This window comes from Photinus pyralis, unplaced genomic scaffold (assembly GCF_008802855.1).
Source record: "Photinus pyralis isolate 1611_PpyrPB1 unplaced genomic scaffold, Ppyr1.3 Ppyr1.4_LG3a, whole genome shotgun sequence".
Classification (NCBI taxonomy): domain Eukaryota; kingdom Metazoa; phylum Arthropoda; class Insecta; order Coleoptera; family Lampyridae; genus Photinus; species Photinus pyralis.
The window spans coordinates 4,691,741-4,714,380 of record NW_022170509.1 but is presented as its reverse complement, the minus strand read 5'-3'; the positions used below and the strand labels follow the sequence as shown (position 1 = coordinate 4,714,380).

The 22,640-nt window shown below is 35.2% G+C and overlaps 5 protein-coding genes across 12 annotated transcripts in view; 2 read left to right on the top strand and 3 right to left on the bottom strand.

Annotated features, from left to right (window-relative positions):
- Positions 1-3,843: 3,843 nt before the first annotated feature.
- On the bottom strand, positions 3,844-11,154 carry LOC116165957. 2 transcript variants are annotated; one of them, XM_031480737.1, is made up of 12 exons: positions 11,029-11,055; positions 10,386-10,636; positions 10,167-10,335; positions 9,976-10,121; positions 6,386-6,657; positions 5,882-6,337; positions 5,709-5,826; positions 5,509-5,651; positions 5,264-5,461; positions 5,064-5,219; positions 4,619-5,008; positions 3,844-4,564 (listed from the first exon to the last, which is right to left on the bottom strand). In XM_031480737.1, the coding sequence occupies exons 1-12, from the start codon at positions 11,038-11,040 to the stop codon at positions 4,425-4,427; spliced, it is 2,451 nt and encodes an 816-aa protein (XP_031336597.1). In that variant the 5' UTR covers positions 11,041-11,055; the 3' UTR covers positions 3,844-4,424. The 2 variants fall into 2 exon arrangements, with proteins under 2 accessions (XP_031336597.1, XP_031336598.1); XM_031480738.1 differs by having other exon boundaries at positions 3,845-4,564; positions 10,386-10,627; positions 11,029-11,154.
- A 27-nt stretch (positions 11,155-11,181) lies between these two features.
- LOC116165958 lies at positions 11,182-12,058 on the bottom strand. Of its 3 annotated transcripts, none has more exons than XM_031480740.1 (3): positions 11,982-12,058; positions 11,605-11,793; positions 11,182-11,550 (listed from the first exon to the last, which is right to left on the bottom strand). In XM_031480740.1, exons 2-3 carry the CDS (start codon positions 11,720-11,722, stop codon positions 11,237-11,239), a joined length of 432 nt encoding a protein of 143 aa, XP_031336600.1. In that variant the 5' UTR covers positions 11,723-11,793; positions 11,982-12,058; the 3' UTR covers positions 11,182-11,236. The 3 variants fall into 3 exon arrangements, with proteins under 3 accessions (XP_031336600.1, XP_031336601.1, XP_031336602.1); XM_031480741.1 differs by lacking the exon at positions 11,982-12,058 and adding an exon at positions 11,847-11,913; XM_031480742.1 differs by lacking the exon at positions 11,982-12,058 and adding an exon at positions 11,794-11,874 and having other exon boundaries at positions 11,605-11,737.
- A 6,924-nt stretch (positions 12,059-18,982) lies between these two features.
- On the top strand, positions 18,983-19,692 carry LOC116165477. Its single transcript, XM_031479943.1, has 2 exons — positions 18,983-19,236; positions 19,285-19,692. Exons 1-2 carry the CDS (start codon positions 19,188-19,190, stop codon positions 19,665-19,667), a joined length of 432 nt encoding a protein of 143 aa, XP_031335803.1. The 5' UTR covers positions 18,983-19,187; the 3' UTR covers positions 19,668-19,692.
- On the bottom strand, positions 19,679-20,966 carry LOC116165474. Its single transcript, XM_031479937.1, has 3 exons — positions 20,828-20,966; positions 20,597-20,779; positions 19,679-20,547 (listed from the first exon to the last, which is right to left on the bottom strand). The coding sequence occupies exons 2-3, from the start codon at positions 20,637-20,639 to the stop codon at positions 19,868-19,870; spliced, it is 723 nt and encodes a 240-aa protein (XP_031335797.1). The 5' UTR covers positions 20,640-20,779; positions 20,828-20,966; the 3' UTR covers positions 19,679-19,867.
- Positions 20,845-22,640, top strand: part of LOC116165475 — a 4,554-nt gene continuing 2,758 nt past the window's right edge. For 4 of the 5 annotated variants that reach the window (XM_031479942.1, XM_031479939.1, XM_031479941.1 and 1 more), the window contains exon 1: positions 20,845-20,976. In XM_031479942.1, coding sequence (XP_031335802.1) covers positions 20,928-20,976 — 49 coding nt within the window. In that variant the 5' untranslated portion in view covers positions 20,845-20,927. The remainder of the gene's footprint in view (positions 20,977-22,640) is intronic. The other variant, XM_031479940.1, reaches the window with a different exon arrangement.

Here is a 22,640-nt window from a genome sequence, read left to right as displayed (position 1 = left end):
ACTGAATTATAAAGTAATTTGTGATTTGACACTGTTTTCTAAGTAGGTAGGTGGATTTATAATTAAGCATTTCACGGTTGAAGATGTAAAAACTTTTTCACTCTTTAATTACATTGAGGGTACAGTATTCAATTTTTTTTCATATAATACACAAAGTTTATTCATTACAAAAATTTTAAATATAATTCAAACTTTCCAGTACTTAGGTACACTTACGTACTTACCAAAATGTTCTTGGAAAAATGACATGGATCTCGAACTTTAAAATAGCTTAATTAAAAAAGTTTCCTTTTTGTTTCGAGTTTTCAAGTTTCAAGTTTCTAAATCAGAACAACGAGTAAAAATTAAAGTTTACAGCACATTACCTTAGTTAAGTTGCTTTTAATGAAATTTCAAGAATAAATAAATAGGCCTTTGTAATACAGATTAAGTTGAACAATTTAACTTTACAATCGCAAACCAAAATAGGCGAGGGAAAAATTTCCTGTCATTCGCTCTTTCTTCTTCATATTCGTTCGAAGAGTCTGGTTTACGTTTTATTTAATTTATAAATAATGCTGCATATTATTACCACTACTTACAACATATTTTTATCGCGGTTTTCCAAAAGAAAAAGAACAGACACGCCTATCCACTCGTTTGGATAATAATTTAATAAAGGACCGCTAATATGAACGAGGATTGTTGTCTCAAAATTTGTGTAAAAAATTCGTCGTATAGCAATAACTACTATATAACGAAAAACATTTTAGATAGTAAAGAAAAGTAAAGACAATATTCGCTAACTTTTGTTTTGTTTTGTGTTGTTTTTTCTCGTAATTAGTTGCACTTTAGGGGTTTTCAAACGTTTCATTCCGTAAATCGAAATGGCATCATCTTTGTAAAGTACAAACTTTCCTTTTTTTACTATGCAAGACAGTATTATACAAAAAGCAAAAAGTGGACGGAGACAATATAAGATTGAAACTACGACGCACCGGATGCGTATTGGCATTCTGTACTATGATTCAGAGCAGCTCTGGTCTGATTCGCAGTATACTATGGCTTCACGTTATGCGCAAATTAATAATACATTATGTACTGCGATTCAGAGCACCTATATGGTTTAGTGTTTGTTTTATTACTAAAATCAGCTAACCACTTGTCGCACCAAACACTGTTAATATCTTCACCCGTTTTTTAAGTCGAAGTTTCGCTTTAAATCCATGTTCTACTCGTTCCAAATATTCGATCATTGAAAATGTATTCTCTTTACACATTTCAACCAATACCTCTTTATAGTTCATTTTAGTGCAGTTTGAGAACCTTGATCACACACAAACCACAAAAAATGTACCTTTCTTGCAAAGGTAACAATAAAAACACACGTCTTGTAAGTGTCTGACAATCTAAAGATGTTTAGAGATAACCAAACTATTCTCCTGCACGATTTGACATTATTTCTGAATCGCAGTATAAATTTGCTAAATCGCAGTATAATTTTGACTAATGTACACGCGCTTTGCAGAAACCCATTATATACAGGGTTTCAGAACTCTAAAGTCTAAACCATATCGGTGCTCTGAATCGCAGTACATAATGTATAATCAATTTGCGCATAACGTGAAGCCATAGTATACTGCGAATCAGACCAGAGCTGCTCTGAATAATAGTACATAATGCCAATACGCGCACCGGATACATAGGTTTGTGTCCCTAGCCTCCTAGGTGATGTTATTATAGTGTTGCTATTAATGTTAAAATTGTGAAATATACAGGGGATTGTATTTCTGTGATAAAAGTTTAACCATATAACGAATCTATGCCCGTACATATGACTTAACTTTTTGGATTTTTCTATTTGATTGTCGTTTTTCCGGTAAAACAGTGTCTAAACATTATACAGAGTGTTTGTGTTATACATTATTGAAAATAAATTAAAAATCGAAAAAATCCTTATGTTTAATACACTATTCCAAAAATTTAAAAGACCCATTACCTCTCTTTCGTCTTATAAGTGTATGTAATAGAGCTTTATTATAATTACATATACATTATAAGTTGACCTGTAAATGGATGCGGTCTTTTCTGTTGGTTAGTCAATTATTAACTGTTATTATTATTTACAGTTTACACCACTAAATAATTGGTGTTTTTAAATAGCGTAGTAACTTTTAAGGTTTAATGTAATAGGTATAAATAAGTAGGTAGAACTTGTACAGGGTATTTTTTATATTTTACCTGGAAGTTCAATTTTTATGGATTATAAATAATATAGAGTTAAATTAGTATCAATCTTGCATTATAAAAAAATGTATCAAGATTGGAAAGTTTAAGGGTAATTTTGAATAATAAAACCTGTAAAAGGCAATGTAGATTGGAATCTTTCCACCATTTGATTTTTCATTAATGTATTCAAATCATACTACAATTTTGTATAGAGCAAGCCGTCTGCCAAATAATAATCTGCTAGAGAATTTGTGACTTCACATACAACTTGAAAATTTTGTTTTTCAATAAAAAAGAAATTCAACCCCTTTATTATGCAACCATTGCAATAAAGGTTTATACGGAAATAAAATAGAGCCGATAATAAATGAAACCGCAAAAAGAGATAACAATGTAGGTATGTATAAAATCAATGAACCTGCAGATGATTTGCTCAAAGTAAAAACTATAATGGAATAATACAGTCTCACTACCAATCAATGTATGTAACAGTTCATGTTACGTACTTACGTTCCATTATGATTACGCTTGAAAGCCATGGAGATGCTTTTTAAATAATTTAAAAAAAAGAAGAGAAGAGGATCCAAGTTTATTTCTCAGCCGTGGGGACACTCCACTGCAGCGTGATTATTTCAAAAACGTAAAGACAGAAGTAGAAAAACTGAATTATAGCATCAGCACAGTAAATATCTGCTTCATTAATGAAATTCCATCTACCGCTAAGGCAAAAAAGTAACTGATCTCCCGACCTCCGTTTTAGGGATATGAACACACGATCCCTTAATGAAGACAATTATGGATTAATAAGAGCTGATAGACCAACAACAATAATATCCGTAAATAACAACTAATCTAGATGGTGTTTCACAATTGATGGTGTCCCACAGGGAAGTGTATTGGGTCCAATTTTATATTCCATATACATATAAGTAACCTGGTAGGCATAAAGTACTGTCGATATCATATATTGTATGTATGAAGTCTACAATAAAGGATTTGGTAACATTAATCTATGTTGTGATTAACCTAACCTAGTAGCAATGCGTATCTGTAATGTAGCATATAGAAACAGTCTGGATACAACTAAGTATTCTTTCAATAATATTTTACTAAATGGACATATAGTGCAAAAAATTTAGGCGTAACGTTTGAAAATACATAATTTGAAACACGAGTAATAAGTAATTATGTTATACCACACTTAGATCAGTATAATTTATTTAATGTAGAACAAAAATTAATTATGCCTGTACTATATTTTTGTATAAACTGATCAACTTGGAGAAGCGTGTACTCTATTTCAAGAATTAAAGAAAAGATCAGAAACTCGTACTTTACCAGCAACGTTTAGGAAAGCCACGGTTATATTGCTTAAGTGTTATTGTTAAATCAAGTTAATGATGTGCTAAATTGCAACTCAAACCATATTAAGACTTGTTTTTTGGAAATTGTAAAACTCCCACAATTTTAGTGTCACTAAATGTTTAATAATTTGCAACTTTGCTTACAGAAATATTATTAATTTTTGATTAGCACTGTTACAACGATTGACAATTATGATAACTATGATTAAGATTTGGAATGTTGGTAGAGCGCCTAATAGTTTTTGGCTTATACAATAGAATAAACTTTAATATTATTATTGTTCTGTTGAAAATTATGAAAAATAGAGTGTGGATATTATTTTGACAGCGTTGTGCTTGCGCATATAGCGCCCCTGTGGTCTGGGTTTTCAAAAGTATATCTCTGGTGTAATACATTCCAATCTTGTATGGAAATAGTGCCATAGTGGCCAATATAAGTTTGGTAGTTAGCGTATATAAGTATTTTGAGCTTTCAGTTGAAAAGTTTATTATCGTTTTCGATAGGTAGGTAAAAACATATTATAAAACAAATGACGCTAATAACTATTTCTTACATAATATTAAATTAGAAAATGAAACGAATAAAATATATGTTATATACTAGAGTCAACGAAATATATCAAGTAATTATGTAAATCTAAAATGAGGAGTTTCAATGATTGTGGTATTGTGGTCTTAAAATCGTTTTATAACTCAACTGTTCTTAAACTCTCATTGTAACTATGATTTAAATGAATTTACTGTAGAAATTGCGCATACATGGGAATTCACACTCATCACCCCACACATACACGAGTCACGCGAATTAAAATTACACACAGCGCTTATGTATATGAACTGTACACAAAATAATTACCAACTGGAAATAAATGTAAGTATTGTAATAGTAACAAGACCTAAATTCCCAATAAATCTAAAACTACCGTTAACACATGACAATTTTTCTACGTGGATGGTGTACTTGATATCATCAGGATATCTACAACCCGAATCTGAAAAATATGGAATTATACCCACTTACGCCAAAATAGAAATTGCATATTTACCTATGCATTTCATACTTCTAGTTTCGGTATCTGCAATATTGGATTGCACCGAAATGTAAAGAGGTGGGCATGAAAACACGGTGTCGTAATCAATACAGGCATCGGTTAGCGAAAAGGTTATTGGATTCATTCCAGTCATGGTTTCGCACTTCGTGTCGCCACCGGTAACATTCTGCCTTGGTTTGCCGTCTTGTCGTGACAAGCAGACCATCAGATTTCCATAACCATACCCTTGAAACTTAATGAATCGCTCCCCATCTCCGAAGAAATAATTAGGAGAAATTTTATAATACGATGAGGTATTTGGCTCAACGTACTGATCAAAAGAATCAGACGCCTCTTCCCCAGAAAAGTCAGCACCACACTTCGGATTACTTATGCGCCTGTGGACTATACCCAAATTACACTAGGTTAGAAACAGACAAGCTGATTACCACCAACTTACTTTCGTTAACACGAGAAACAAGGAGATTCGTTGATTGTACAATAGAGGTTCCATCAGTGGAAGTATCAGACAAATCAAACGCGTCAATAGAAGGGTCGAACACAAGATGCCCGAAAGCATCTCTTCCATTGCGGCCCAGGGCCAATATTTTTACGTCTACAAGATGGTGTTAATAGTGGCGCTTATTTTAATTGCTATACCTGGAAGATACAGCTTAAAATGCTCTTTTTTCGAACTAGCCACGCTTTTATCGCCTTCCGAAAGAACAGAATAAGGAAGAAAGATCGCAATGGACGATTTCCCCCGATTATATTTGTCACTTGTTTCATTATTAATTTTACTTTGGAAAATCTTTTGCACAGCGTCAAACGCAATTGGAACATCAAGACCGATGGGAGCTGCAATACAGCAATTAAACAAGCTATTACAAAATTACACTACCTACCGTTTGTGTGTATCGTTCTGTTATAACTTAAGTAGAAATCTAAAATGGTGTTTGAAGAATTTACCATCATCTCCCCAGTTTTCGCATTGATTATAGTATAATTGCCGCCGTAAGGGTTGATGTTGACGCTATCTAATAGGTATCTACAGAAAACAGCCTCATTACTGATTTAATTAAGGGATCGAGAAGGGTATACGTACGCTATTACTGATTCTATTAATTTAAACTCCCATTGAGTGTCTAACACTAGGAGGACATCGGCAGCCGCGCGTACATTAACATCATTGTCGATTTCACATTTAAGGTCCTGGATGCTTGCTGAATTAAACATAAATTGCAATTGGTATAATTGAATAAATCATAATGCACTTACAAATGTAGTCATTTAATGCATTTACCGAGTCCTCGCTATACTTTTGAATTCCTTTGTCATTAATAGTACCGAAAAGGGTCGTCTCCTCCTCAAGAATAAGTCCAAAACCGAACGTTTGTGTTACTAGTTCATCTTTAGGTGCAACTTCGTAGTACATTCCTTTTCTATTACAAGCGCGATATTTGCTTGAAAAAATCCCTCTTTGAGAGTAAAACATATCCAATATTTGGGATATTTTGAGTGTTCGGAATTTATCTCGCCAGGAGTCAATATTTTTTGCAAGTATTAAACCATCAAGACCTCCCCGGATTTCCGCATCAGTTAGCTCTAGGTTAAAGTTTTTTTCGATAAAATACCAACGAGGAACTTGAGTTCCATTCCAGCCTCCTTTTACACCCACTTCAAATTGCTTGACTGACTTTACACCTTGGTGAAGAACAACTTCGGCAAGGTCACCTGTAACGCGCTATTAAAAAACAGAGAAATATGGGCATCAAAATTCACCTGCGAGGGTAGCGGCATATCGACCGTCTACTTTTACTCCATCCTTGATAATGTACTGTTGATCACGCGCTGCAGCAATGCCACTAATAACATGGCCAGCTTGAACTGCTCCCCATCGGGTATATACGACGCCATCTTCCACTGGACAATCACTTAACTCGAAGGTTAGGGTTTTTTTGGCCAAATCTCGTTGCACGTCAATGTCGATATCTTTGCTAGGATCTACGGGCTCATTATTTTCCTGTAGGTTACCAGTGCGGTCAGAATGATGCCTAAACAGTAAAGAAATTCATGAGCGAGATGAGTAGAATGGGAAAGCAATTTTCGAACAGTATAAGAATAACGATTAAAAGGACCAGCAAAGTTACAACATAAAATCCCAAGGCTTCTCTACCAACCCAACCCACTATACATTTACAAATATCCATGCCTGAACCTGGATTCGAACCATGGACCCTTTAACTCAACTGCGCCACACCTCACACGGGGCGGCATTGTGGAAATTGGGAAAGTAAGGAAATTAGCATTACTAATAGCATTAATAATAATTATTTTCTTGTCTCTGTACCGCGATCCTTGCATTCTAAAGCAAACAGTTCTTCTCAGAGCTTCTTGCAAGTGCAGCATTTTGCAAATGTACGTTCATAAGGGAAAATGCTTTATGACTTTTTAGTTAGACTCAAGAGGATGACTTTTACTACTGAACATGATGCATTCATCTTAAACGCGCACTGCCGTAACACTACACATTTAGAAGACGGTACATGATCTTATTTGAATGGACCCTGCTTACAGCAATTTAACGTATTGTTATATATACGCACGAATATCGAACACGTTCAGAATATGAAGTGTATTTGCAAGACCAAATTAATTCAAAGCTATCGTAGAGTACGAGAACGTACCTACCTATGCAGCAGAATCCTAAGAAATCACTTACCCAATTATCTAACCAAGCTGGTGGGTGTAACATAAATTTTTTTAAGACAGTATTCTTTCTTTCGGATCACCCTATTGACCCTATGCAATTAACATTAACAAAAAAACGCATCTTACTACGAGCCGCACCTTTTGAGGAGCGGAGAGATGGATAACATTCACGCAGGTGTTAGCAGTATATTTCTTGAAAAATACCCCAAAAATAAATGACGTGTTTTGTGAGTGTCAAACCATTTACAAATAAATACGCAAGCATACATCTCACAAGTGAATGAAGTAGCACCCCTTACGCCCCTCAATATTTAATTTATGAAGGGTTCACATTCGAAGACATTAGCTAGCACAGGCATGCGTAAAGACAGATTTGATTGAATATCTTATTTTGGGCGTAGGCCAACAACCGTTTGAGATCAGATTGTAAACATCTCTAACATACACACACCAACAGATAAATAGAGTAATTGCTAAAGGACTGGAACCAAGTGAGTTTGATTTTAAAGGATGTAGTAATTTAAAAAAGAAACAAACCTTTGAAGCATCTCCGAAAAGATTTTTTTAATTTAGTCATGTTTTGGAGGATTGTCGCGTCGCGTTTGTACGAGTTTACCTAATAAGAGGTCATGAGGTCAGTATTCTTTTGTAAATTTAAGGTAACAGTGTTTATAGTATGCTACAAGGTTGTTTTGAGGTTTCTATTCAAAGGAGAAGCTTTTCTGTTCATAAAATTATGAACTCCCAAAATGCTCTACTTTTCCATGTCGTTCACGCATACTCCGAACAGGTTGATGAGATATTCATTAATCAGTGTTCGAATTCCAGATTAGATTTCATGTGAACATCTCATGAGTATAAGGTTTGTGTGTATAATTGATTTGCCGGATAAAATGACTGACCTCTGGCTCCAAATATGAACATACTCGTACATACAAGTCGCATTCATTACCGATTCATTTATGAAAACGTAAGAAGTGATGACAATTCTCCAAATGACGTCATCAGACATGATTCACTGTTTATAAAACATTGAGAATGTTCTTATCTGTTGTACCCACCCATACTTTAGGATAAGATAATATATTACTGAACCTCCATACTGCTTAGTAAATAGCGGGATAAATATGTCAAAGTAATTAAAATATATAATACCTTCGATTGGAAACGAAAGCTAAGCTGATGAGAATGGTACACGAATAAGTGAGATTTATTTAACAATTACTAAATACGTCGAAATTATGTTTAGAGACCCTAAAATAGGAAAAACATATGATATGATTATTATAAAATTTTAAATAAATAAAAACGTCGCAAAAAAACTTTAAACATTATACAATATTTTCCATTAATTGATTGATAATCACACGTTATTATTATCTATTTAATTTGATAGAAATTGTAACCTTTTTGCTAATTTTATGAAACCCCACTGACCTAGGTAGTAACAGCAAAACATCGATAAACGCTACGCTACAGCTACACCCTTTAGCAAAATGCAAACGGTCAATTCAAAGTAACACAGTGAAAGACTAGACCGCAATCAACAGTTTCTACACAATAAGCATTTAGAACTACCGCTGCAGTTTTCTTAATCTTAAATGTTATGGTTCAATAGGAAGCTGACCTACCCAGATATTTACTTACTACGTCAGCGGACGTAAACCAATTAGTGTTCGACTTTTTGGTGCAATACGATTTTACAGATTATTTAAAGACCGACTTACATTTTATTTTGATTTTTTTTATTGCCTTTATTTTATAGTCGGCGGGTGTTAGCTAATTAGCTACCCACTCAACCCACTATAGAATCACAAACAGCCATGCCTTACCTGGGATTCGAACCCAGGACCCTTGTAGCCAAAGTTAGAGCTACTAACGTAAACCATCTGAGCTACACAGGTCGGCTTCGTGAATAAGTAGCACTACACAGAGTACTGTAGGTATGGAGTTATGGAATATGGGGTTACGCTCTTACATCACAGACAATCCCTCAGTAATTTAATAATTTGCAGCGCCTACAAATTCTGCCCTAGTCTTAGAAAGAAGATGAGAGTGGATTCAGTAAGGCCATCAAAAATTATACGCCCCTCGCTAAGCACCAAACATGCAAATCTGTGTGAAAGTGAGTTTTAAAGTTGCCTTGAACCGCTCGAGAAAAATCGGTGAGTGTGTGACTTTCTCATCGGTGACCACTCGCTCACCAAATTTGGTATCATCCCCTAATTTTACGAATACAGATATACAGGAGAAGTGGAAGGCAGGTGCGGCTACTTTGGATAGCACTGGAGATTGGGAAAATTGGCGTAAAGTGTCAAGAATATAAGAAATTATGAAAATCGCTCGACATGACGTCACTGTCACTCACACGGAAGTCACACGTTCAAGAATAGGACCCTTAGACAGTCAGACTATTAAACCTATAGTGGCAATTCAAATAGTTACTAACATTATATGCAAAACTCAATATGGGGTTTGAAGCTTGGCAAAGGAACGAAGAAATAAGCAAGACCCACATGTATACTTATGCAAATTGAGAAAATAAGTCACAGAAGGCGTTGCCCGAGTGGAAATCAAAGTTAGTGCTTACATTCTCTGGACACTGCAACCAGTTTGTTACCTAAATAAATGGATGAGTAGAGTAGAGAGCAGGTACTTACTTTGGATCAAACATCTCAATATCTCGATCAGGTTCTGCAGTTCTGGGCACCCTTCTTTGAAAACGACCCAATTTCTTACATACTTGTTGCTCATCTCCCCTAGGTTTAACATGAATTGTATTTGATAGCATGAAATGGAGCGAACACTGCAAAAGTATGATTGAAGGTGCTCATCGTACGCATTGACTTACTCGTTCAATTTCACTTAGTGATGAATTGGGAAAATTTTCCGCGATACCGGGTATTATTTTACGCAATATTACTTTGTTTTTAGCCGCTTGAAATCCCATCGGTGATGCAGGTATGCCGTACTCCGAGTCAGTTGGAACATCAAACGCCACGATTCCATCCTGCTTAAATCTGAAAGTATGCCAATGAGCTTTCGGCGATTAGGTAATTGGGTCATATACCTTTGGATGAGTTGCATGGACAACTCACGATCATTTTGAATGTACGGAGCTTTTTCGATTTTTCGTATTAAAGCAATTAGGACATTTATCGATGAGGGCAGTCTTTTCTCCCTATCAAAATAATTCATGTTATTGTAACATTCTCTAAGTCCGGGCGCGATGGAGTTTGCCGCATTTTCTTGCGAGTTCGCCTTCAGTATAGAGATGGAAAGCAGCAACAGTAGTTTTACGATCATGGCCGCCTGGAAAAACTCGATGCATACCTTGTACTTTTGCAAGAGGGTTATAAAATCAATGAGATTAGATAGCATGATTGATAAAATGACGCCCTGATTTCAAAATTCACATAACCTGCGGATTGTCAAAAAATTTTTAGTGCCTAACTTCAAATAATTGCACGAATGACCTCTCTGACTCATACTGACCCATCCAAATTAAATAGAAAAGCGCATACCCTGACTAAGTTATCTGCGATAGTATTAGAAAGCAAATTCCATTGAAATGTGTAATTAAGGAGTGAGGCCAAAATTTCGTGCATCACGGCAGGTTTAACAACCGTCTCATGGTCTCTAAAGCATTTTTATTACTGCGTGGGGTCCCATAATTATTGCACACAATGTGGGTGTAGGTTAAAAGTACATACCATCTTATTCATATTGTTGAAGGGAATATCCGCCTCACACACACTAACATGTTATAGTCCTGCCGTAGATATGTTATATTTAATACTAGAGATAATAGTGCTGATAAGATAACACGAACACCTCACGATGTTCCGAATTAAAAAATCTAAAATCAGCATCATTTTATTAATTTTTGGTTGACATAAATATTGTAAGTAGGTTATGTTATTAATTTCGTGGAATTTTTTGTATGTGTTGCGAATACGGAATTATGTTTGATTGCGAGTTTTCTTCATCTTCAACATTGATATTGTTTAGTGGAATTATCTCATGGTTTTCTGTGATGGCATCATCAGCGTCAACAATTCCTGATAAAGTTCCCATTGCGTTTATGCGTGCTTGTTTAAGAGCGTAACTCTGAAAAGCTTCCGCAAGTTCCATGTTAATATCTTCCAGTGGAGTATTACCCGAACGTATGTAGACTGGAATGTATCCAGGTAAGGGTGGTATAAATTGCCGACTGGTAATTGCTGGTGCGAGCTCTGAAACCAATTTACTTGGCATAATTTAGAAGCGCAAAATGTTACGTTACATACCTGCTGTCCAAAACTTCAATACCAAAAACACTACAACTGTCCGCGTCCGGCACTTCATCATGGAAAAATGCTCTGTAAGAATTCTAACCAACAAGAGATCCACGAAGTAACTGGCCATTGACTCGAAGATTACCTTTTATATCATAAAGTTGTCTTGATGTTCGTTTACGTGCGAATTCTTGCTCCTACCTGTAATTATTATTTTCATCTCGTACCGTTAAATTTTTTTCTCTCAAAAATACACTATTAAAGATTCACCGCAGCGAGCTATTTGATTATGTAGCAGAGATGGGCTTATTAGCTTAATTACGTGTTATCCTCATTCAGAAGCCATTACACAACACCCCTCATAAACAATAATCGAATCATATACTCACTTAACTGAGAATAAGCTACGCGACGAAAGTGTTCCACTGTTTCATAATTTTAGTTAATAATAATTAAATTCTGAGTAATTACTTGGATAATGTACAAAAAATCCTCCCAAAGGTCATAAAAAGTATTGTTCCCAAAGATATCATTGTATCGTTTTTACTATAAGTAAATGTTTTGTTGTTGTATCACGATTGTATTAGTTTGCCGTCGGGCACAATTTTGTATACCTCCGGGTTAGATCACTTTGCCACGAATCAAGGTGCCCCAGTCATTCGATGATTCATTTCGAATATGAAAAGCCTGCTTAATCGAACATGATTTTTAAATTCCACAAGAACACCAACAATCGTACTTCCTTATACATTGAATTCGTTGCGAATTTCGAGGATTTTCGTTCAATATTTTAGTCACCCTTTTGTTTGGGATCACGTTTTCACTTCGATACCTTACAGCATTACATCATCCAGAGAAGACCAATTGCGTAGTTCCAGACAGGGAACCAACCGGTAGAAAAAAATTGCAATGTCAAGTTGATTATGTTTTGTGAAACCGGAATTCTTTTTATTTTATTAATTTAGGAACTCGCAGGGCGCATTCACGTCACCAATTCAATTAATAATGCTTGGAAGTAAGATAATCTGTCATGAAATTATAAAATGCAATTAACTTTGGCATGTTTCTTTAAGACTCCAAATATAATGGATGTATATAATTAAAAACTAAAACATAGGTCTTGTACCATTGAAATGTAGCATGTGAAGATCGTACAAATGTAATTAGAAAGCACTCTCTTGAAAACTGTTCTGCTCTTTTGGAAGCAAAAAGTGTTAAAATAAATATTCGAAGCGTTAAACAGAAATGTTATATTTAATTAACTCCGAAGCTTGATTACATAATGAAAAGAATCTCGAAGATGAAAATACGTTCCTAATTGTTATACAATTTCTTTAATTGAGAACAATTTTCCTTCTTCTAGCGACACCCAAAGTGCGTAAGAATATTTTCCAAAATGAGACCACCTACACTGTGAATGTTGCATATAACTTTAATACTTCAAAGATAAATAACGTTGCTGCTGAATTTAGCAAAAAGACAAGTGGAGATGAAATAAAATGGGCTGGTCTCAGTTTGGTCTAACAAAGTAGAGTCTTACTATACGATCAGGTGGTAAGGTTGGTAGAGCAACCTCAATCAAATTCCCGTTTTATTACAGAGGAAGTCAATTAAAAAAGCAAAAAATTCTCTCCGTTCAATTAGCCTCAGAAATATTAGGCCTCCAGGGGATGCCGGAAAGTTTTGAACAGAAACAATTTTTAAAGTCATTTAAAAACTTTTGTAATTCTTAAAAATCCCCCATGTCAAAACGATCGTGTGGGTTAGTTAAGTAATTCTGCTATACAGTCCTTAAGAGAGCTGCCGTGCCATGGTAGTGACATTATACTTTTTGGGAAGACCAAATGGTGAGGTTCCTGGCGAAGATACTGCTGATTCCGGCAGCAAGTTTTCTTAGGACCGGAAATTCGGGAGGCGAGTTTTCTGGGAGCGAAATATTTCGCGCGGTGATTATTTCGCGTGCGAATCTTGTGGAGACTTTATTTATTTATTTATTTATTATTTATTATTCCTCTCTTGTTTTGGGCCCTCAACAGGCATGCGCCCAATTACAGAGTGACCCGCATAATGCTATTTAGAGGTGCCTCTGCAGACGGTCTTAAGACGAGAGACGAATATTCTGGGAGCGAATATTCCGATGGTGAATTTACCGCACAAGAAATTAACAACTATAGGGTTTAATTTTATCTGGAATGAGAATTTTAGCCAAAATGCTCTTCTCTGTTTTTTAAATGACTCATAAGAGGTGGAGAAAGGGTTAAATGTAATTACTACAAAATTGCTTTATATATCAAGAATTTTAGGATTGAAAATTCAATGCACTAAAAAATTTAAGAGGTTAGAAATTAGATTTTAGTGAGGAATTACTACAGCTTAATAGAACACTATTTCTGCAGATGATTTCTCAGAGTCAGAAATCTCAACTTTTCTTCGCAATTTATCAATGAAGCAGTTTAGGTTTGTAGTTAAATAGACAAATTGCATTCCGAGGAAAGTCAAACGAGTCTGGAAAATAAATCTGGGAATAAATCTGAATACCTTACCGTCTAAGGCGATTTTCATCCAATGCATAGCGGGTTTATATTGTTTGCTAGTTTTGCACGGAACTGTTCACTCGACAGCACGCCCAATTTGTTTACTATGCTTGTATATATATAGTATTCGTGAAATCCAAATTTGTAGCTTAAACTTTAATGGTTCAACAAACATAACGGTTATGCGGCTGTTGTTATTTTACGTTCGATTTACCGGAAATATGAAGCATAAAATGCTGTACCAGCAATTGCAATTTTCGAGACTAAATTGTAAGCATAAATTGTTTCCACGAGATTCAGTGGGGGAATAAGTTATAGAACGCGTATAGATATTAATTGTAATTAGCTAGCGCCGCATTAAATAAGAAAATCTGTCCCTGGAGGCAACTCAAGTTTTTATTTAACTTTTTGCCTACCTTCAGTCGTTAATTAAGAACATAACCATGATCGGACAGTATAGCATACACCTATTGAGGATAGATTCAGTTTAGCGATTTATGATGGTTGAAAATAATTGAGTGAATAATGGTCGGTTATGTACCTACTTATGACCCATTTCATAAGCATAAAATGGCGTGATTTATCACTTGCAAAATTATTAATGCGTCAGACGGCACAGTTCAAACAAACACTATTGCTGACTTGCTATCGATGGCCAATTCTGACCATAGATAGACGGTTTCGTTCTTTGGCGTTTTTTTCGACATCGTCATTAAAGGCCTTTACTTAGATTCCTTTGCATTTGGAAATTTGAGAAACATTCTGAAGCGGTGAAGAAATACTGTATAACCTGATTCAAATGGAAAGTGAAACAATGGCTCTACGGAAGTACATAAGGACACATGGACTTCCTTATGCCAAAAATCTACTTCCTGACAATTTTAAAGTTATTTTTTCTATTTCGGTGCCACAATGATGATTTTGTACAATTGTTTTCCGCCGAAAACAGTTGTACAAAGACAGTGATTATAGTCGTTTTTTTTTGTAACTCATCTCTTAAGTTGGCAGTTACTAGTTAGTACAAGAGGTACTTCGTTGGGTACTTCCATGTTTGAACTTCAAAATGTCAGTCTTACTACGCTGCCAACCTAAAACTTAACGGCATAAAAAGTGTTCCCAACATAAAACATGTTAGTTCTAATGTTCCCTATAGTTTCTGATAATGATTTTTTTAATTAAATTAAAGCACCGAAATAGAAAAAATAGTATGAAAAACGCGTGTTACAATGCTTTATTGTAATACTCCTATCTTGCGGACACTCGTGGCTACGCTTTGCGTCGCCACTCGTGCCACAAGATAGTCGTATTACAATAGGTCGCATTGTAACACTTGTCTTTCAATATACTATTCTGTGCTTGTAATCCTTTGGAATTTATTATTTTAACCTAACTAGGTTTATATTTGGAAACACACCTATACATATAACACTACATTCGCGCCAGTTAACGACCTTCTTGAAACAATATTATAATTACTGTGAATCTGCACTGGGCGTTATATATGTCGGTACAACATTTAACAAGCAAGCAGCTATCTTTTAAGGTAACTTACTGAAATTTGTGGAATGACGGGTACCTAGATATTCCCAAGTCCGAGTACGAAATTCATTCTGTGGAATTAGCATGTTAGAAAACGGTGTGAAGAAATTGCACATGGAATAGATACTGATGTGTCCCGGGCTTTGTATATGGATGACCTAACAATATACTGCTCTGTTGGAGAAATGAGCAGGAAAATACAAAGATGGATGAATGAAATTTTGCAAAAGGGGAGAAGAATGGGTTTCTAGTTCTCAGAAGAAAAAATCAAGCGTGTACATTTCTGTAGACTGCGTAGACCACATAATGATCCTTCCAATTACATGTAGGTATTGCATCCGCAAAACTTTTAGGATTCGCTTTTGATAACATGGAAATTACATATTGAACAACTCATGAAATGCATGAAAACAATGATTGTCTTAAAGGTCTATCACACACACACACAATGGGGTGCAGAACCTAAAGTCCTGTTAAATATCTATAAAGCCTTAATTATGTCACAACACAACTAGATTATGGATCCTTGCGAACCATTCCTAAAACTATCCATCCTCAAATTCCAGTGAAGAGGCCCTGGTGTAACCCACCTCCGATGTCAGAGGATTGAAATGAGTTTATTCTTTGAGTGACGAGTAAAATAATTATAATTATACGAACACTTCAATACGTTTGCGGTGGGCAGAATTCTATTAGTTGATTTAAACCATAATACAAGGTCCGCAAAAAATATAATGCATGTGTTGCAATAACAACAATAAGAAATAGGAACACATTTCAAATACGTACTACGCAGAGATGGTATGATAAATGTTCTTGTACTGACGATCTTCCACGAATCTTTATTCTATTATCCTAAGCAGATACACATCGGATTTTTCTTTGGTACGGAATTGCATTCCTTAACGTATTTAAAGTTATTCGATTAAAAATACACTTTATAAAAGGTAGTGTCGGCGAATTCCGGTGTTACGTAAAACGGCATTACTCCCGCATGTACGCGTTTGATTTAAATACTTATTTAGTCCCTTAAAGTGTCTTTAGGTATATTACGTCTCCTGGTTTATCAGCAGCTGCTGGAACAACAATAATGTCAACAGGTCTTTATTATAGGAAAATATGGCTTCTTAATACGCAATCACGTGTCAGGAGGCAAAGATGATACTACAATTATCTTTGCAGAAGGTATAAGCTCATTTTCTATTTAATAGAAAAAGGGTCAAATTTTAAATCGATTTTAATTTTTTCGATTCCTCCTGTTCGGAATTTATTTGGAATTATATTTAGCTAAGTGATTAGAAAATCATTTTGGATTGCCTTTAAGACCTTTTCCACATGTTCACAATTTAAAATTAATTTTTTTAGTAGTCCCTCAGAACTTCGAGGTAATTTTTTGGAAATTTCCAACTGATAGAAAACTCTTTTATAAAAATTGTTCGGGCATTAAAACCGTCTTAATGATACCTTTCCAATTTCCATGCATGTAACTTCAATTGCAAAACAAGAGAAACTGTAAGAAAGTCGCAATCGCAAAGATTTTCTATCTTTATTCGATCATTGTGAAATGATCATGATATCTAAATGAAATTTATGAGCTTATTCTGATTTTTCAGTGCCCGTAGTAAACAATTATTCAAGCTTAGGTATATGTGAGAATAATGAAATGGTGTTTACATTGTACCTACACTTCATAAATGAGATTGTTACTGTGTGGAACGTACGTGCACAGAATAAAACAAAAAAGCCTGATATAAATTAAGTATTCCTGAACCACAAACATTTCCTAGTCGGCTTCTATCTGGGACAATATGAGATAATTTTTTTTAAACCACTCACATTTTTCCCTATAGTCGCAATCTGAAATGGAAACATAGAATCTGTTTGCTTTTACGAAATTGCAAGTTTGAAATGTATGAAATATGAAATTTCAGCGTGAGTGGAAACTCTTTTGTTATTACGTCTTGAAGGAACTCGAGACTTAATAGTATTTGCGATAGCGGCCTACAACTTTCATTTTGTAATATTAGAAATGGCGATGCTCCCTTTTAGGCTTACAATCGAATTTCTTTTCAATTGTAAAACTATTCCGGTTAGCTTTATGGTTCGTTCATCTGACGATTTAGGTACCAATGTAACACGTAATAGCATTTATTGAATGAAAATTACGTAACAACGCAATAATGCGGGGTTAATTAGCAACCTGATTAAATGTGACTAGCTACGCAAATCCCACTCGCAGAAATTTCCTTCAATTAGTCGTTCTATAAATAAAGGTCAATGTTTCCAATCAATCTCATCAAAGTTGTTGTTGAATTCTCTTGCTAGTGCAGCACGAAATTATTTTTGGAAGCAATAATCATTTCAATTCAATTTCCCGACTCGGGGGTAGGGATTTGTGGGGATTTTTGTATTATACGCACAATCGATTCACTCCATCTTCAAAATGATCGTACTCCTTTATTCAACACCGCCTGTATAACATATTAGCTTACATTTCAACGACACCGACTTCATTCCACTCTAAAATAGCACAATCGCGAACATTTTCACCAATTTGCTCATACCAAAAGCTATTTCACAACTTGACATTTAAGACAATATCCCCATATATACGAGCGTTTATTCTCGTCATAAAGAATCGTGAGGATCTGACTATCTACGTTGCTGCTTTTATTTTTTCTCCACCACATTACCTTATCCAAACAATATTTCTGCAGAATAATGGAAAACAAATGTGCATCAACAAGCAAATTGTCTGTTCTGGCGTATCTAGAGCTTCTTTCAGAACTATAGCAGAACAGCATTTCGTCGAGCGATACTCCTTGGGCTCTTGGAAGGAATTTTTTTGGTAGCGAATGTACTTCGTAAAGTGATGAATCCCCGTAGGCCAATTTACCGGGGCGACTTAATCCGCTTTGAATTTCTTTGGGAGCGAATGTTTTGAAGCATGCATGGGGTCGAATTTTCCCAGGCGAATATTGTAAGATCGAATTTTGACCAATTTATCCGCGCCCGTTTTCCTAGGGAACCGCTAAACGAAGTAGAATCGATCTTTGACCATGACTCGGAACAATCCCATGTACCTATATTTTAACTCAGTAAAACATTGCATCAGTATCGATGTTTGTTTTATCATAATGAGTCATTAACGTCTTAATAGTTCATGTGAGTCTCTCACTTCTCCCACTTCCTAGGTTATAATCCTCCAGCAATATCTATTTTTCGATCGATGTAAAACAGGACGACTTTCTATGAATTTCAATTGTGCAGACGATTCAAGATTCGCCTATAAATCCCGATATACTATAGCCACAGAATACAGCTTGTAACCTACTCTATATTCTGTGCTATAGCTACTCCTCAAGGTGATCCAGTGGGAGCTCACGGACTATCCATGTTACGTCCACTCATTTTGGCAATTACCTACAAATCGTAAAATTATTAATGCATTATACGAACTTTTTTGGGTATACATCAGATACTTAAAAGGTGTGCGACATTTAAGATTCTGTATAATCAAAAATGAAACGTTCTCTTAGAGTTACATTGTTTATTTCTCTCATTCACTATTGTAAGTATGGCTAGAAATGTTTCTAACTGTATCATTTTTTCGTTGTAGCTTTAGTGAGACAACTGCAAGCGTTTCCAGTTTTTTATAATGAAGAAACCAACATGGGCAGCATGCAAATTCCAAGATTGGGAGGTCATTTATTCGACGAGGTAAGAGCGAATGTGGATCAAGTTGCCGACAATTTCTTTAGAATTCCAAATGTTTTCTTGAAACAATTTGGTAATTCCCCGATTTCCCATATTGAAGACTTCGCGGGCGACGCCTTAAAAAGTGGATATTCGTTTATGAATAATTCCTGGGAAACTGTAAGGAAATTTTCTAATATTGGTAATTTGCCAAGAGCGCCTGCCGAGCTTAGCGATGCCAAGAAATCGGAGACGCAAGGAAATATTGGTGGAGTAATACGTTTGAATACGAAAGATGCGCCATGAAACAAATTTAATGACATTGCTCGTACTTTTTATTCGCAACAATAGAACTTGACCTTTACCTTGACTTTTACTACATCGATGATACCGCTTGTAATGGATTATAATTAGGCTTAAGCATTGGTAATGGTGTAAATTACCTGTAAATGCCGGATGTATTTTATACACAGTTTTTGCATGCAATTTAATTGTATATCCGTATATTACTTATTGGATTCATTATTTTCTTCTGCATTCTCCAGAAAAACGAGGGAATCTAAGGGCGTCGTGGGTTCAATCTGTTCTTTAGTAATTTCAGTAATCGCTTCCTCATTTTTCGTAGTAAGCTTTGCGCTACTGGTAGTCTGTGAATGGGTGTAAGGTTCAATTGTAGTTTCTTCATTAATTTGAGACGCCATCGGTGCCTCTGGTGTGCGATTCGTAGTAATTGGTGCTGGACTGCTCGTAAATTGTGTATCATTTTCCGGAAATTTGACCGCAGGAATTTTTGTAGGGATGGGTTCTTCAGGTTGTTTAGGCAATGAAGAAGGTTGGCTCTGTTCAGCATACGTGTTTATGTAAATTACAATAGGTTGGATAATTGTAACTGGTTTCCTTTGATCTTGTTCGAACAGTTCCATATGGTCCATCAACATGCGACAGTATTCTAGGGCATTATTTTCCATTATACATTTAAGCAGGCGGAATATAGCTGATTGACTTTGCTTAATTGCACGAATTTCATAATCACGTTCCCGGTTTGGCGACGTGTAATAGGGTTGTGACATTGGATGGTAAGGAATGGTTTTTTGGTATGGCCAATTGAAGCTGCTTTGGAATTGCTGAATCGGTGAAGGTTGCGGAAATCCCCACTGGTTTGTCCCGGTAATCAAGTAAGATGAACCTGGCAAGCAATCAATAAGCAAACGCAAAAAAAAACTCAAATGCCTTACCAAAGCCTTGGTGCACCATTAATAACGCAAGAAATACCAGCATGTTGTGAATAACTATTACACTCGTGGTAAGTGTTACACTCTTATATGTGAAGATGGGCACATTAAGATAAGATGTATATGTCCAACAAATTAAGCTAATTGACTAATAATGTGAAAAGTTTCTCACTACGTGATGTATTTCTGAAAAACATAAGTCACACATTTAGATGTACTTGACTTCTTGATAACCTAGTATTGCACTGGCACTGCATCGCACTTATATCAGGCAGACGCAGAAATTAATCGATCTTTAAGAAAGAGTTTCTATAAAGTGAATTTGGTATTTACAATGAAGTTACTTCGTTTACTATCAACGTCTTCAACTCTGTTTCTTCTAGGTGGGTATTTTTTATATCATGTAATTTGTTATAACTGGATAGGAAAAGGTGTAATGAAAGTAATTTTAACGTTTCTAAGGGGTTACAATTTTAAAATGATTACAACTTAACCAAATTTGCATATAGATTGTCTATTATTTAAATTTTCCTGAATCTTTTTCCCAACAGATTTAAAACGCAGTTGGCGTAAACTTTAATTAAACGATAATGTTGTTTGTTATTAATGATTTCAATTATCATTAAGTGCGTCAGTAGCACCATTTATTGAAGTCTAAGAAAGAAAGTTCTTGGTTATACAGCTAGGGTAACTATTAGCTATTTTAGAAAAATTAGCAAATTTATGTTAACTTCCAAAGTTTCTGCTATACCTATACCTAGGGAATTTTCCTTGAGTGACGAAGTACTTATTTTTGACAGAAAGAGGTTGAATAGCTGAAGGCTAAATAGAACGTGTTAATATAGTTCATTTCCGATATTTTTATCGTGCTTATGAGATGTCAAGACAACTACCTTTTAACGGATAAAAATGAACAACAAAGATAACATTTTTATGTTTGGTATTGTTCCACCCTTTACCTTTAAGCACGCCTCTCGTGAGCTTTCTGCTATACATCAACTGAGATGAGATTATTTAACAGTAGTAATGATATTATACTATTATGCTTCGGTCCAAAATGTCCTTCATTTCCCGAGAATATTGACATAGGTCTAATGCCCTAGATCTTCCGCGTATTGTAAGTATAGCAGCAATAGGGTTTGTTTTACCAATTCACGCGCAGGAAAAATACCTACTTTTGTATTTTGTTCTCCCTTATTTACACCTTATCGTTCAATAAATTAGCCATTTTGTTTGATAGGTTACGTATCCTCCTTTAACTTTCTTACATTACATCCACAGAATCGCGATTTAGACTGATATTTGTTCTATTTCAATGGGCCTCCGTTGGTGGTGTGTAGTTTGAAACCTTTTAGCTTAATTTTTGATCACATTAAACATTTTATAGCATTTGTCGGAATACATCAGCTACCGTTTACAATAGTATCTAATTTACTTGAAAGTAATGCCTCTTTTTAAGGATTTGATACAAAAGATATGTAGAAATTTCTATCCGTTCAGCTAATTTTACTATAGTTTCGCAATTTTCCTTACTGTTGACAATTTGCTAAGCTCAGAAACAAGACTAGGATGAATTTTTCCATAAGGCAAATAGAGAACCATTAAACAACAAAAACTGTTTAAAAATGACCCGACATTTATTACGCTATACTAAAAATTTGGATGGGAACTCAACAGTAACTGACCCCTATTTCATTTTAGTTTGCTCACACTGTATAATCTAGATGCAAACCAAGCGTGTTGAATTTTCTTTCGAAATTGGTTTCTTTTCTAGTCTATAACTTTTGATTGAGAAGTCTGATCGAAAAAGTACGAATTGTTTTGGATTCTACGCACCAAAATTAATAAGAAAAAGTGTTTTCCCGAGAAATTTTGGTGCAGTCGATTTTTGGTAAAAAAGGAAGGTTATACACTGCCTTTTTTTGAGGCCCTTAGAAAAAATTGTCTCAGATCGACCTTTTGAACTAGTAGCCCAATCTTGGAACTGTTTGAAATTATGGATTCTACAGGCCACATTCTATAAGAAATTTTTTTTCCTGGTCGATCT